Source organism: Penicillium griseofulvum, assembly GCF_001561935.1.
Source record: "Penicillium griseofulvum strain PG3 chromosome Unknown contig_85, whole genome shotgun sequence".
NCBI lineage: Eukaryota > Fungi > Ascomycota > Eurotiomycetes > Eurotiales > Aspergillaceae > Penicillium > Penicillium griseofulvum.
In genome coordinates this window covers 63,568-77,819 of record NW_024467476.1, presented here as the reverse complement: position 1 = coordinate 77,819, position 14,252 = coordinate 63,568, and the positions used below count along the sequence as shown (strand labels likewise).

At 46.9% G+C, this 14,252-nt stretch overlaps 6 protein-coding genes across 6 annotated transcripts; 3 read left to right on the top strand and 3 right to left on the bottom strand.

The window, feature by feature from the left end:
- Positions 1-336: 336 nt before the first annotated feature.
- Positions 337-1,095, top strand: PGRI_033040 (uncharacterized protein; the record flags this gene model as incomplete). Its single annotated transcript, XM_040791017.1, has 1 exon — positions 337-1,095. The coding sequence occupies one exon, from the start codon at positions 337-339 to the stop codon at positions 1,093-1,095; it is 759 nt and encodes a 252-aa protein (XP_040644073.1).
- An 806-nt stretch (positions 1,096-1,901) lies between these two features.
- PGRI_033030 (MFS transporter) lies at positions 1,902-3,600 on the top strand (the record flags this gene model as incomplete). The annotated part of the gene is made up of 3 exons (XM_040791016.1): positions 1,902-2,285; positions 2,342-2,917; positions 2,986-3,600. The coding sequence occupies 3 exons, from the start codon at positions 1,902-1,904 to the stop codon at positions 3,598-3,600; spliced, it is 1,575 nt and encodes a 524-aa protein (XP_040644072.1).
- A 169-nt stretch (positions 3,601-3,769) lies between these two features.
- PGRI_033020 (bZIP transcription factor) lies at positions 3,770-4,855 on the bottom strand (the record flags this gene model as incomplete). Its single annotated transcript, XM_040791015.1, has 1 exon — positions 3,770-4,855. The coding sequence occupies one exon, from the start codon at positions 4,853-4,855 to the stop codon at positions 3,770-3,772; it is 1,086 nt and encodes a 361-aa protein (XP_040644071.1).
- Positions 4,856-6,124: 1,269 nt separating this feature from the next.
- PGRI_033010 (zinc finger MYND domain-containing protein) lies at positions 6,125-7,003 on the bottom strand (the record flags this gene model as incomplete). The annotated part of the gene is made up of 4 exons (XM_040791014.1): positions 6,125-6,202; positions 6,268-6,355; positions 6,415-6,925; positions 6,985-7,003. The coding sequence occupies 4 exons, from the start codon at positions 7,001-7,003 to the stop codon at positions 6,125-6,127; spliced, it is 696 nt and encodes a 231-aa protein (XP_040644070.1).
- A 3,407-nt stretch (positions 7,004-10,410) lies between these two features.
- PGRI_033000 (uncharacterized protein) lies at positions 10,411-10,836 on the bottom strand (the record flags this gene model as incomplete). Its single annotated transcript, XM_040791013.1, has 3 exons — positions 10,411-10,463; positions 10,523-10,701; positions 10,817-10,836. The coding sequence occupies 3 exons, from the start codon at positions 10,834-10,836 to the stop codon at positions 10,411-10,413; spliced, it is 252 nt and encodes an 83-aa protein (XP_040644069.1).
- A 1,918-nt stretch (positions 10,837-12,754) lies between these two features.
- PGRI_032990 (uncharacterized protein) lies at positions 12,755-14,252 on the top strand (the record flags this gene model as incomplete). Its single annotated transcript, XM_040791012.1, has 2 exons — positions 12,755-13,258; positions 13,308-14,252. The coding sequence occupies 2 exons, from the start codon at positions 12,755-12,757 to the stop codon at positions 14,250-14,252; spliced, it is 1,449 nt and encodes a 482-aa protein (XP_040644068.1).

Genomic DNA, 14,252 nt, shown 5'->3' with positions numbered 1-14,252 from the left:
CAGTCAAATACAGTTGTGAGAAGCCTGAAAGATCCTAATTGATCTATCAGGCTACTCGGTCGTGTCCATTGTGGTAAGTAATCCCTTATCGTCCTGTTTTCGACTGTTGACTGAGAGACAAAAAGAGGCACCCACACGACCGACCCTCGCACCAGTGACATAGTCTGACATTTTACTCAATTGTCCAATACAGTGAGTGTTTAATTTTCCACTGTGAGCATTTTGAAATAATTATGAACTAACGTGGTGGGTTTGTGTATAGGTCCAGAAGGAGTACGTTCTCACTTTACCGCAACTAGCACCAGTTAACAGAGATCTTTACAACAACACGCCAAGATGCCTATTGAGCATACTCGCGATTGGTCGACCCTCCTGCCAGCTGAGAGACCGCCAAATGGTCAATTGGACCAGGCCTTTCAGCTGCCAGACATCGAGTGCTATGCGCTGTACCGATTTCCCTGTGTTCTGAAACACCCTTCCCACTACGAAGAGTGGCGAAAGGAGATCTTCTACACGCTCAAGATGCACAACCTCCACCGGCTCATTGATTCTACCATTCCCCGCCCCTACAAGGACTCGCCTAATGCTAGACAGTGGCAACAGATGTCGATCGAGGTCCGCAACTGGATTGCGTGGAATGTTGATCCGATCCTTGTGCGCATGATTGTGAAAGAACTACCTCGCGCTCAACTTGCAGATGAGTTCATGATGGGTGCCGATATGTTTCTCAAACAGTTCAACCGCAGCCCCCCGGAACACTTTGAGGATATCTCCAGTGTTCTGTTCAAGTTTATCCAGTGTGAGCGAAGCGATTATCCTACTGCCCGGGCGTTTGTGTATGGTATTATGCAGAAGTACACACACACCTTGAACATGAAAATGGGAATTCCCCCCTTCGTCCCCATGTTGATGTTGCTGACAGAAATTGAGGCTGATGTGGGAAAAGCCTTTGTCACTGTGAGATATGAGCAGCTTGAGAAGATGGACAACATCGTCCAGGATGTTACCAAGGGCTACTTTGAGAACGTTTACTTCGATGTGTTGGAGTACCTCGACTCGCTGGAGCAGCCAGGTCGTTCCATTGAAGAACTCTGAGTGTGCAACAAGAGGCAAGAGCATACGGACTACATGGCTAGCCTTTGTTGTAAGGTGACCATGGAAACGAAGTGCATTGTTCGGCCGCTAAGATATGAAATGTGTTCAACGACGTTGAGAAGGGAATGAATATGATGTTTTCCAAAGGGTGTTTCGAGAGATTGATCAGTATGGAAGAACAGATTGTGTGATCGAGGCTTATTCCATCAAGTGTAGTATCTACATCCAATGAAATCTCCCTAGTCTATCCCGTGAAGACAGTTATGCGCATTAAAATAAACATAAGGTTCCACGCGAGATGAAAGTGGCCCCACCACTGGAACCACGGGACTTGTGACTAGCAATGATTCAGCGCCTGGAGATTCTAGACGATATAAAGTAATATGATTGGTTAGTAGTGAGGTAGAAGTGGAGCACTGAATCATCGCTTGGGGTCCAAATTTAAATACTTCGTCTGGTTACCCGAATCCTGTCAATTTATGAAGCCTTTTTATGAGTATAATAGTAGTTATGTCCCAATATAACGCCACTAATAACGCCAATTTCGGTGGATTTCTCCCGACCGGAGCCAAAGATTCCAGCGGGAATTTATACAAACGGATAACTCTTCGCTGATCGTAACCTGTTCTATTTTTTCTTTAAAAATTTATCCTTATATCTGATTGATTCTTCCTTGTCTTCCACTCATTTAAGACTATTTAATCTCGCCCTTCCTTGGCACGATCATCTCTTTCCTTTCCTTCTATACTCCCACTCGCCAAGCGTCTATTCTATATTCACGAACACCTTCAAGGTTGTCACCCACCATGGATACTCTCCAGAAAGAGTCCATTTCGACCAACGCAACCCTCAACGAAGGGGACAGCGTCAGAATACAAACCCCGGATCTCGAAAAACAGACAACAAATCAACCTACCGAAACATCAGCACCAACTAGTGAACTATTCCCAGTGACAGACCTCAGTCGTGGAATAGTAGGCTGGGACGGACAAGATGACCCCAATAATCCCCAGAACTTCCCCGCCAACAAAAAATGGGCCTTGCTGTCCCTGATCAGCGTCATGACTCTCATCTCCCCACTCGCCTCAAGCATGTTCTCACCCGCCATCTCATACGTGGCAGCGGAGTTCAAAGTAATGGATCAGACAATCTTGTCTTTCAGTGTCAGCATCTACATTCTCGGCTATGCAGTAAGTCTACCCCGCGCTCATCATCTATGCAATCCAACCTAACACGACGGATCTAGTTCGGCCCACTTCTACTCGCCCCTCTGAGCGAAGTCTACGGACGCCGCATCGTTCTTAGCGGTGCAAACTGGTTCTTCGTCGTCTGGCAAATCGGCTGCGCACTCGCACCGAACATCGAAACCCTCATCATCTGTCGCCTCTTTGCCGGAATCGGCGGTTCGGGATGTCTAACACTCGGCGCCGGTGTGATCGCTGATCTGTTCGCGCGCGAGCAGCGCGGCATGGCAACCTCCGTTTGGGCTATGGGACCACTAATTGGACCTGTGGTTGGACCCATCGCAGGTGGATTCCTCGGACAGGAGGCTGGCTGGCGCTGGGTGTTTTGGCTTCTGCTCATTGTCGGAGGTGTTGTCTCATTCGGTGTTGAGCTTCTGAACAAAGAGACATTCGCCGATGTTCTGATTCGCTGGAAGACTGAGAAACTCGCGAAGGAGACCGGCAGAACGGACTTGCGCAGTGCTTACGACGCCAATAGCGGGCCTGTCAGCTTGAGAGAGACACTGGTGCTGAGTTTCAAGAGGCCCATTTTGTTGTTGTTCAAGTCGCCAATTGTGTTCCTCCTGTGCATTTATATGGTGAGTCTAAGTTCGGCCGTGATACACGCAAGATCTATTACAAAATGTGGTTTACTAACTATCTCCAGTCTTTCGTCTACGGCTTGCTCTACCTCTTCTTCACCACCATCCCGGGCGTCTTCACCAAGACATACGGCTTCTCCGTTGGCCTTTCAGGACTTGCCTATCTCGGCATTGGCTTCGGTTTCATCGGCGGTCTCGCAATGATCGCCTTTACGAACGATCGCATGGTCATGGCAGCCACAGCAAAGAACGGTGGCAAGTTCGAACCCGAGATGCGTCTCCCGACAATGATAATCTTCGCCTGCATCCTGCCAATCAGCTTCTTCTGGTACGGCTGGTCAGCTGACAAGGCCGTGTTCTGGATCGTGCCTATCATTGGCATGTTCCCCTTCGGAGTCGGCATGATGGGTGTGTACATGCCTATCCAGACATATGTCATCGATTGTTATCCCAAATATGCAGCCTCCGCCAATGCCACTTTGACAGCGACTCGCTCCCTGGTTGGAGCTCTGCTCCCACTTGCTGGACCTAAGATGTTTGAGGCTTTGGGTCTCGGATGGGGCAACTCATTGCTCGGGTTCCTGGCTTTGGCCTTCATCCCGATTCCTATTGTCTTCATCAAGTACGGAAAGGTGATTCGTGAGAAGTGGCCGGTTGATCTTGATGGTAAGAAGGCTTAAGCCACTATCTTCAAGGGCATCCTCCTCCATCCGCATCAACCTTGTCTGTCTCCATCATCGGGATGATGTTTAATGACTCGCATTAGAAGTTTGATAAGCACAATTCATATAATAGAGCATAATAGAGCATAATAGAAGATGAATTTTTGCACTTCAACTTTGCCATTCCTTACAAAAGCTCAATCACAATTTGATTAATATCCATCCCCTCCACAAGATCAGGATATCGTCTAATAAAATCCGGCGTAAGCCCCCAACCACTTTCGCTCGTGAACAACTCATAAAACGCTTTTTTGATACACAATTCATTCCGCTCATTCCGTTCAAGGATCTTCTCGTTCCAAGGCCAACGAAGCTTCACACAACAAGCGAGGAGCCCAAACAGATAATCCCGGTCCTTGCCATATACATGCCACCGCCGAATCATGTTGAGCCTTATCCTTGGCCACGGCAGGAAATCTAACACAAGCGGATGCGGAATTGTCATCTGCCCCTGCACAGGCCGTAGAAACACAGGGAGTCGATTATAAGTCTCTGGACTTGGCGCAAGGACCCATCTCGAGAAGTGATAAGTCAGCCAGCCACTACCTAGTCGCTCCGGATCGCGGATTGGGCGACGTTGCAGAGCCGTGTGGATCATGTCTGCTAGTGGGTTTGTTTTCGTGCCGTACAGCAAGTCCAGGGGGGAATCGGGCACGTCCGGACATGGGAGTATCAGCTCTGGAATGAACCATGGACAGGACATCATTGTTCGTGTAGTGAAGTTGTCAGTGTGTGGAGGGATTTGTTTCCACGGAGGTGTGATTTCGGCGGAAAGAGGTTCCAAAAATGAAGATTGGAATTGCGGTGGCGTGGATAAAGTGGAAATTGGGGTGTTAAGAAGACTGCTTATTTCGTGCTGGGGTATTGGTTCGTTGAAGTTCGTTTGCAGGGAGAATTGGGCTTCTCGGTTGCTCATCTCCTCAAATACAGATGACAAGTCATGGGGAGAGTCATCGGTGGGTGCTGGTTCATCCAATTCTGTTTCCCAGGAGTTGACCAAGGATTTTAAGCTCTTTTGGCGCGTGACAAGAGCTTCATTTTGCTTGCGGAGTCCATTGATTACTTGGAGAAGGCGTTGCACGCCTTGGTCGCTGTGATGCTGCTCGCAGTGCGCCACCTTCTCTTCGAGCTTGGCTACATGTCTTAGCTTCTTTTCGCGGAGAGTCTGCTGTGAGCGACGATCTCGGAGGCGCTTTTTCTCATTGGAGGACATGGTTTGATGGTTTGATGTCGTGGCACGACGGGATCGGCAGATTTAAGGGTCCACGGGAGCGGGTGCATAATTCGGCATAAGTGGAAAATGCATAATTGTTATGCAGATATCTACAACTTCATATTTCTACACGAAGGACCAGACAAGAATGATAACATACATCTAACTTAGTAACTTTCAAGTGCAGCTGGCGGTGCTTTTCCTTATCTCTTTCTAACCTAAGAATCACTTGCAGAGAAGATAACCTCTGTCAATACATAGTATTGACCGAGATAAGCCCATCCCTCCAAACTAAATCCGATATCCTCAGCATGTTGAAGATACCGAGGTCTTCGTATGATATTGGTACCTTGAGAAAATCACAGTACAGGTGTTTAAGGGCCCCGTTTGTATTGACTTGCGTGACTTGTTCTTCCCCAGGGCTGAACAATCATTACTCTCTTTTATAGCACCACAGGTCGCTCAGCCCTGCGACGCATCCTCCAAAAATGCCAGTCGCCAAATGCCTCACAGCAATCGTCACTCACTGTCCCCGCGCTGCTAGAGACGCACGTTGAGATGCCAGGGCTTAGGATCGTCGAGAATTTCAACTTGCTCAAGATCCACAATCATAACCTTGCTTTGTTCATAAATCGTACTAGCACAGAACATAAATAATACTGGAAGCTATCTAGGTGACTAGTGTATAAGAATAATAGGGGTCAAAACACCCCCTATTCATGTATTCCGTGGGATCTGTCAGTGACTATTGAATTCCAAGGATTCAGTCACCAACTTATCAGGACTCGCACGAGAACTGGGAATTTGATTTGTATTCGGACCTTCGAAGGCCTCAACAACTTGGTGTTGATGTCTTTCGAGGACCACCCTCTGCGCTGCCTCGGATGGGCTACGGTGAGACAGGGAGGATTGGGGACAGGAAGAAGAAAAGAGGAAGAAAGGTGGGGGAGTCCTTTTATAGTCTCTCACCCCGCGTACCTTCCTAAAATGGATTACCCTCCCTCCCCTGCACCTTCCCTAATTATTCTATGTCACATGATATCTCAAAAGACACTTCATGAATGGTTTGAGAGAAATTTCATAGCTGTGATAATACTGATTCTCTGGAATGAAATCTGTCGAATATCAGATACCAGCTCTCAGAATAAGAAAGTTGATTAATATGCTTGCGAATATGGCGGTAAAAGCCCAGAACACAAAGCAGTCAGAAGCATCATAGTATTCGTCTTTGCCATCCCCGGCGTCATTTGAATCCCCCAAAAGGTGCGATCAGACGTTCGTTACACGGCGTCGGTGGGGAGGAACGCAGCTCGGGCGGTGCTCGTTCCACTGCTCGGTCTGACAGTCCTATGGATAATCAGTATACAGAAACATGACTTAGAACTCTGAGTGAAGCATGGTATCCTACATACCTTGCCGCAGTAGGTCGCAACTTTGCATCTCTTGCATTTCAGAGGCTTACGACCGAGATCTGCCTCGATCTTTCCACACGTGAAGCAGCTATCAGGGTCATTAGCATAAACTGTACGTAATCCCCAGCCTTTCAAGGTAGAACTCACCTAGGCTCCTGGAAGCTGCGTGGAACACCAGGCTCATAGTGATCCAACGCAGCAAGGAATTGAGCTTTTCCTGGAGTTCTGAAGCTAAGGTCGGTGAAAGGCGTCCAGCGCGGGCTGCAGACGACCTGGGGCACTATATCACGTAGATGTTCCATGCCCGCTGCGTTGATGCGAGCACCACAGCGCATCATCAGAGCACCCAGGATGATAGTCTGGTATTTGGGCTCTCGGGAGATGTCATCAGTATCGTTTTCCTTGGCGCGACAGGCAGCGAAGAGCTGCTCTCCGAGATTATCGGTATCAAGCTTCTCGCGGATGTATGGAATGATGTGGTTGGCTAGTTGATACGCATATGCCGGAGTGTTGTACATGGCGATAGCTTCTGGCGGTACTAGCATGTCGGTTTGATGAACCATAGAGCTCAAACTGTACTCCCAGGAATCGATGTCGATGCCTAGTTCATGGGTTAAATTGAAAACGGCGTCAAGGTCCTGATCGCATTCGAAGAGACCTTGATGACCTGTTAGTTAGATCTGGAATAGAATAAAGGCTAGTGACTGGGGTACTAACGCCATCCCCATCGACCCATAGTGATGGTTTGATGAGTGTTTGTGACTTCTTGGCTGGGTTTGGTAGTGAGTGGCTTAACCTTGGAAGTCTGAGACTTAAAGTTGATGACAGAGGAAGGTCTGTGAAAACAAGATACTTGGCATTTAAGAAAAGCAGGTGGAGGAACCGAGATTTCAAAAGAAAATCCCAAAGGGGAAGGAACTATGACAAGAGAGAGAGTGCATACCCCATGGACTTTTGTTTGACTGTGACACATCCATGCATCGTCAGATACAATTCTCTATTTACCTGTTTGTTTACAGCCAGTTCTCCTCATTCTTCTATACAGAACATTGATTCAGAAATCTGTGGACTTATGAATATAACGTGAGTTAAATAGTCAACATTTCCTCTCTATACCCTCTTTTCATTCCCCAAACCACTGGTTCCAATTTACCTAGCCCATTTCAAACATGCGGAATGCTCATCACCCATTCGACAGTCGTATAGGAGCGGGCTGGAAGAGCCCTCAATGTAGAAAAAGCTAGAGCCATAATGATCAAACGTAAACAGATGTATATGATGAAGCAAAAAAGCTCAATAAACATAATAATCTGAAAGATAACACGTTTTCGAGCATTGAATGGCTTCGTATAGAAGGAAAACAAGTTTCTTGACTCAAACCATTCCACATATGTAGGCATGACACTTACAATGCTGTAGATACCCACCAAAACAATGCAAGCAAGTGACGAGATAATCCAAGTAATTCGTTCAGCCTCAGTAGGAAACTGAAAGTTCCATCTAGAAAAATCAGTCATTTGTTAGTACACCAATAGCAGCAGCCAATATAGTTGAAGGGTATTTACCCAGCAAGATGAATACCACAGTAAAGAAATGCAACAAAGGTATTGACAGCGGTCATAATGCATATATGAGACGGCTTATAGAGACTGGTATATGGGACAGTTTCCACTACCTCGTCGTCCGTTATCCAAAATTGATCAGCAAAGAATCTAGCAGCCTGCGCAAAAACTGAAGACACAGTTGCTTGCTTTATTTGAGCACGAATGTGAACCCAACCACGGGGATTTGTTGCAGTGTGGTCAAGAAGGTGGGCCGGCAAATTGTCACGATCGCATCTGATATAAATCGTGATGGGTGTGCTCATATCCTTGGGCTTATACCACCACACGGCATACATCATTAACCCACAGGCAATATAAGCGACTGTCCCCAGTTCGATCGGTGCAACCGGCAGAGAATTTGCCCATCTTGCTATCATGTCGACCAGAAACCAGGAAGTTTGAATGACAGTGAATGTTTTTCCCAAGGAATCCGCTTTAGCATGGTCTTCAACATCACGATCATGGAAGTCCACATCTTCGATGATACCAGCCTGAATGAATGGTTGTATATCGCCTTGTCGGAAGATGTAAGTCCACCCATCCTGGGTCTGCAAGGAAAGCCCACCAGCAATGATACAGAAACATTTTCGAAGCGTCCACTCGGAGCGAAATGGATGGGGGCCAGCAGAGTCTTTGTCTTGCGCTTGTTCTAGTGGTCTAGCCCGTTTAGACAACCAAGCGTCCCGGTCCACTGATTCAAGATGTCGGGCTTGCTGTGCTTGGTTGCACACCCTCTTCAATAGAATTGCTCGGTAAAGCGTATATGAAGCGTGTACAAAGACATATTCTGGGAAAAAGATAGCGAGGAGCCAAAATCCAAAATTCGCAATAATTATTCGCACTGTGGGCGAGTTTCGCCGAGGGAGGTCCGGGTGTAGGACTGTCCAGGTACAGGCGAATACTGTTACCAAACAGGACCACACCAGAGCCCATGTAGAGCGGCCGCCATCCTCTAACTGCCAGCTGACCAGAGCTGTTGAGTTGGAAGCGGCCATATGGATCAAAAATTGGTCTAGGGATCTTTTTGAAGATCAGGGGCTAGTGATGAGGGGCCATATGCAGTAAGATCCATCACGTGAACTACAAAATAATAAACATCTTCGATGTTTAGCCTTGGCAGTGGGGGCCAGATTCGACAACAATTGATGGATATAATGTTGGGTTTGTAGTTGGCTATACTCTCTGGCTTCTAATATGGATCATACATCTCCTGTGGTTCCCCTGCCTGGCCTGGATATACCGGCGACCATTGAATACAATCTCCATTGATCACGGTCCACCATGATCCAGTTCTTTCCTGGATTTATATATTATCCTCTCTGATTCCATAGTTCCAAAATATCAGTGGTCTTGTTTTATTCTTTGCGGTATACACTTCACCTCTCTCACGGGCAAGTATGTCTGTGTTTGTGGGTTAGCTTCATTCAGAATGCGAGTGGCCGTGAAGACCAAATGGAGATCTCAATATTGATTGTGTGAGTTACCTTTTAACTGTTTGCCTCGACTTTTTCTCACTTTGTTGGCCTGTACAATCAATATATCTCCCAATAACTAGATAATCTCAATGATTGAGTACTCACAGTTGTGGGGGCAGTAAGGGCCTCAGTGATAGGCTAGCACGTTTTTCAGTGCGCATACGTATCTTTGGTGACATATTCGTCATAAAATTCTCTTGCATCTTCTGAGACGTTGACTTGTGCCGTTACACCCATGATTATAAATGAAGAAAAGAAACTCCCGAAGAAGAAATGATGAGTTCATTGAGTGCATTGGCAGCACCGAGAATCGATACCATTTGATTGGGATCCAATCAGGACTGACAATGTGGTCTTGGTTGCAATCCCATGAGGATGCTCCCTGAAGCGATGAATGGATCTGTAACCCTAAGCTTTGACAAACTCGTTGGATTCCATCGAGTATCAAATGAAACCACATCATCCACATAGTCTGACCATTTGCAAAGTCGCTGTATAGTGAAAGGCATGATAGGTCACTTTGTCAATAACCCTATTGCACCACTCTTCTTCCCGAGGATCATGTCATCGTCAAGTAGAGATTCCTATCAATAAATTCACGATAGAACAGCAGCAATCAAGCCACATTTAACGTGAATGGCGATGCTTAACGGGATCACAGCCATTTATTGGGGGAAACGGGGCTCGCCCTCCAAAGGATATTCTTGGAGAAAGTTTTGATCTGTACGGAGACTGGATAACAGCCTCTCGCATGTCGGCGGAGCCGTCATGTCTAGTGGAGTTTGGTTTGGTCCCTTGCCGAATACTTTATATATACTGCGGAAACCCCCAAGACAATGAAAGATGTCCATCGCGCACAGTATGAGCATGATCCATCTATAGGCCATTGATTAGTTGTGCTTCATGGGTGCTATAGCGGTAGAGCCTACCGATTCATTGTCGTGGTGTGCTCATTCTCGTATGAGTGCCAAACTCCGTGATAGCTAATGCTGTAGCTATCTAGGAGATCATTTCCAAGCCCTTTCGCACTAACAGCATGAACGGGACTAGTAGATTATTAGCATTCATAGCGGGTCCCCAGTTGGCTGCTGGAGGAGTAGCCGGACATTGAGTGTTTCTATCCGTATCATTAGTATTCTATCCGAAGTACAGATTAAGGGTATGTCTGCGCCTTACCCAGTTTCCCAATGTCCTTATCGCTGTAGTCCTCAGTACCTCCCTCGCTGTATTGACCGCCAATCAATAGCTTGAGGCTTGACTTCCACGACACATGGCAGGCCCCATTACGATCGCCTAGTCCACTGTCCAGAATTGACTTGAATTCTGCAAGCCGTCTTGCAATGTCAGGAACCCCACTAGTAAACGCGCATCATCAATAGCTCTATTGAAAGCGTTGCCCAGTGAACGATCTGAGTATCCATCATTTTGACGAGCTAGTATTCGTTGCCGGACTGAAACTAGACGACGTACCACCAAGTCGAATCCTTCATGTTTGAAAGAATTGTGATTCCGCTTGCGCGTGAGTAGCCAGATACAGGGTCGTAAAATGGAGCCTTTAGGTATGTAACGGGTGTAAACGGTGGTAAAAGGGAGACATACACCCATAGGATAGCGGGCTCGCCGATGGGCCATCAACGAGCGGGATAAATGTCACCGTCGGAGTTGAAATCGGCGGGAAATTTGGCCTGGCGACGATTGCATGCCTGGTAACAAGGAAATCCAATGCATCAGAGGAGTGCGCTCTGCAGACGGGGTGACGAGTTTACCATCGGTCTGTATTCGATTTTGTCGTAGAATGGTAGGTTTATATTTCGGCTTCACATTGAAGGTCGGGATCAAGAAAGTCACGCTGGAACATGACAGCATCGATTGAAAAGACGACGTATTTCTAGCAGGTTCGAAATTGTGGCCTGATTTGAGATTGCTGTTGAGAATCCAAGTACCTTTGCTTCTACCGGTCTCGCAAATCGTAAACGATTGCTTGAATTTGTATTCTCATCAAAGTTGGTAAAATACCCAATGGTTCATACGCATATGGTTGAGTATCTATTGGACGCTAGCGAAATCGATGCGCAAGGGATATAGGGCCTCATTTTCCATGTTCCGGGCTATACTCCGTTGGGTACGTGTCGATTGATATCTGTGATTTGTATCGAAAGGTGAAGACGTTCACACTTTATCAATGAACGTATGGGTAAGTATAAATAAATGCTAACCAGGAGCTATTGGTAGTAGACCGGAGTATCCAGGGATCACTAGTAATACTTCTCTGTAGTGTGGAGTTTGAGAACAGGGTTCCTTCTCCAATCCGTAACTGGTTGGGCTTTGAAATCGATATCCCTTCCTCTCGGGGTAATCACAAGCTATATATGGAAAGTGTAGGCTTCTAGTAACCGGTTAGCATTGATTGACATTCCACTGATCAAGTAGTAGAACCTTACTGCCCAGACCAGCTCAGTCTCCAATGACAGCTCGCGCTCGAAAGGCCCAAAGCAATGAGCATCCCAGCAACCTATTACCACAGATCCCCTACCGAGGACTTCATTCAGATGTGATAATGTGTGAGAAAAGTATTCTCAGGTGCATCCTCTAGCAACATTGAAAGTGTCCGTCTGGCGGTCTCGAAGGTCTGGTAATTGTTATAAGCCCCGAGCCGAGGAGACTTGAATAGCGTGGAGGAATCGAATGCCCGGTAATCGATAATATCCTGCGCCCTCCAAAGTAAGAAAGGCATTATGGTGGAGTTAAACTTGGATCGTAGTCGATGTGATTTTGTGTAGAGAGATGATGAAGTACGTAGGATGACCTGGTAGCTTGGACAATCCAGAAGCTAGGTCTTGTGGAAAGGAGTTTGTAGGAAAATACAAGGATTCGAGGCGAAGGAAGAGGATGGAGAAGTATGGTTTGGTTGTTAGAGATGGAGAGAAGAGAGTGAGAGGTGAACAAGGCAAGGTCGTATAAAAAGGTCTACCACTTTGACCCACCTGGGCAAACAATTGCTATGAGGTAACCAAGTTATACATCTCTAATAAGCTAACAAACACCAGCACACCCATCACATTTTATAGTCTAAGCCTCTCATCCTGTTTTGGATAAGCCATGCATTTTGTTTTACGTCAAAACCGTGAACATGAGATTTGGCGCTGGGATCAAACTACTTGGTGGTGCCTAGTTTTTCGCGATGCTGCTTGTTCGTTTGTGGGAAAGCTTCTCCTTCCTCCTCCTCTCTCTTTGTTCTCTTCTCTCATTTAGTTCTCTCCAGTTGTCTTTCAGCTACCCCTTTAAAACTCCATTTGATATTGAAAGTGGGAACCGGAGAATAAGCTTAGCCGGAGACCGAACCAATATCAAACAACCTACATCACATTGACCAGCACAAGTTGCTCTCTACCAACTTGCCATTGCAATATGACCAGCGATCGGAGATTCCAGCGTACTCTGTTGGCAGTGGCAGAAGCCGTCCAAACATTTTCCGTTGGAACATTTGACTTTGCAGAGAGTATCAAGCAGATATGGGGACCGCAGACCGAGCCGGATGCAGTGGAGACCTCCAATCCACTGCCCGTTGAGGGCACGCAGGATGTCCAAGTGGTTGATAAACCTCGAGGAAGAACGCCAATTTCTCAGAACGGATATCAATTGCCAATCAACTCCCATAGTCATCCGCCGTCTGTGACTATGGAGGACGCGCACTTAGAACCATTGCATGAAGAAATTGGGCTGCTAGACACGGCAAATTCGCAGCTGTCTAAGGATATGGACGCTCTAGCTACGTCTACACGGCAATCTGTCAAATGCTGCTACTCATGCTATGCGCGCTGGATGCACGAAAGTGCGAATCCACGTTGTCAATCCATCCCAGGGCGGACGGCGTGCGAATATTGTGTACGCATGCAGATTAGCTGTAACATGGTAAGTTTTACTACGGACTAGAGAAATCTGTGACACTAAGAAAGAACAGATTCCAGAAGGCGAGATGAGGGAGATGTTGCAATGCAAAAGAGAGGCTGAACTTCAGGTTGCAGCGCAAAACGACAATGCCTCGATAGGGCGAGACCCAGTTTATGAGGCTTTCCAGCTACTCGGAGCGCACTTGGTGTCCTCGTTTGGGGACATACCACGGCAGAAGGCTACTTCAAAGCGAGCCTATCAGGATATCGATGAGCAGCAATCTATGTCCAAACGGCAGCGGACCCATGAAGTGCGAGAAGAAGCAGTCCCACATCGGAATGAGCACCTGAAAAAGGCTACGCAACAGGACCATGATGACCACGGAGCGGCGAGAGGCAGGTATTATTCATCGTCTTTGTCAGATTCGTCATCATCGGTGTCGTCGACAGAGGAAGAAGTGAAAGTGCAAATAAAGAGAGAAACAATTTCGCCAGTCAGAATTTCAAATCAGGTGCCAGTTGCGCGTACAATGACACACAAAGAGGCAGTACATCTGGAGGAAGAGAATGAAAGATCCTCTACTTTGACACAGGAACAGTCCTCGGAAGAGTCATCACTAGAAGAGGATAACCATGAACACTCCTCTGAAGAAGATGATGAGGAACCGGAAGAAGAAACATTGCAAGCTCTAGCAGAAAGAGTGTCTCAATGGGAAGAAGGTTTTCCCAAAACCGCGCCGATTCTACAACAGGATGAGAGTGAACCATCCTCATCATCGTCGGAAGCTGACTCCTCAGAAGAAGTGTCAGAGGCAGAACCTGAAGAGCAACTAAAGAACCAATTGGGACCAGAAGCTGGTTCGCAAGATGAACACAAAGAGACAGTGAAAGCAATCTCTATCCTACCAGAGGAGGAGAATGACGAATCCGGGTCACCCTCGTCTTCATCGGAAGACTCATCTTCAGAAGAAGGGTCAGATGACGAACCGGGGGAACCAGAGCAACCGGCAGGATAA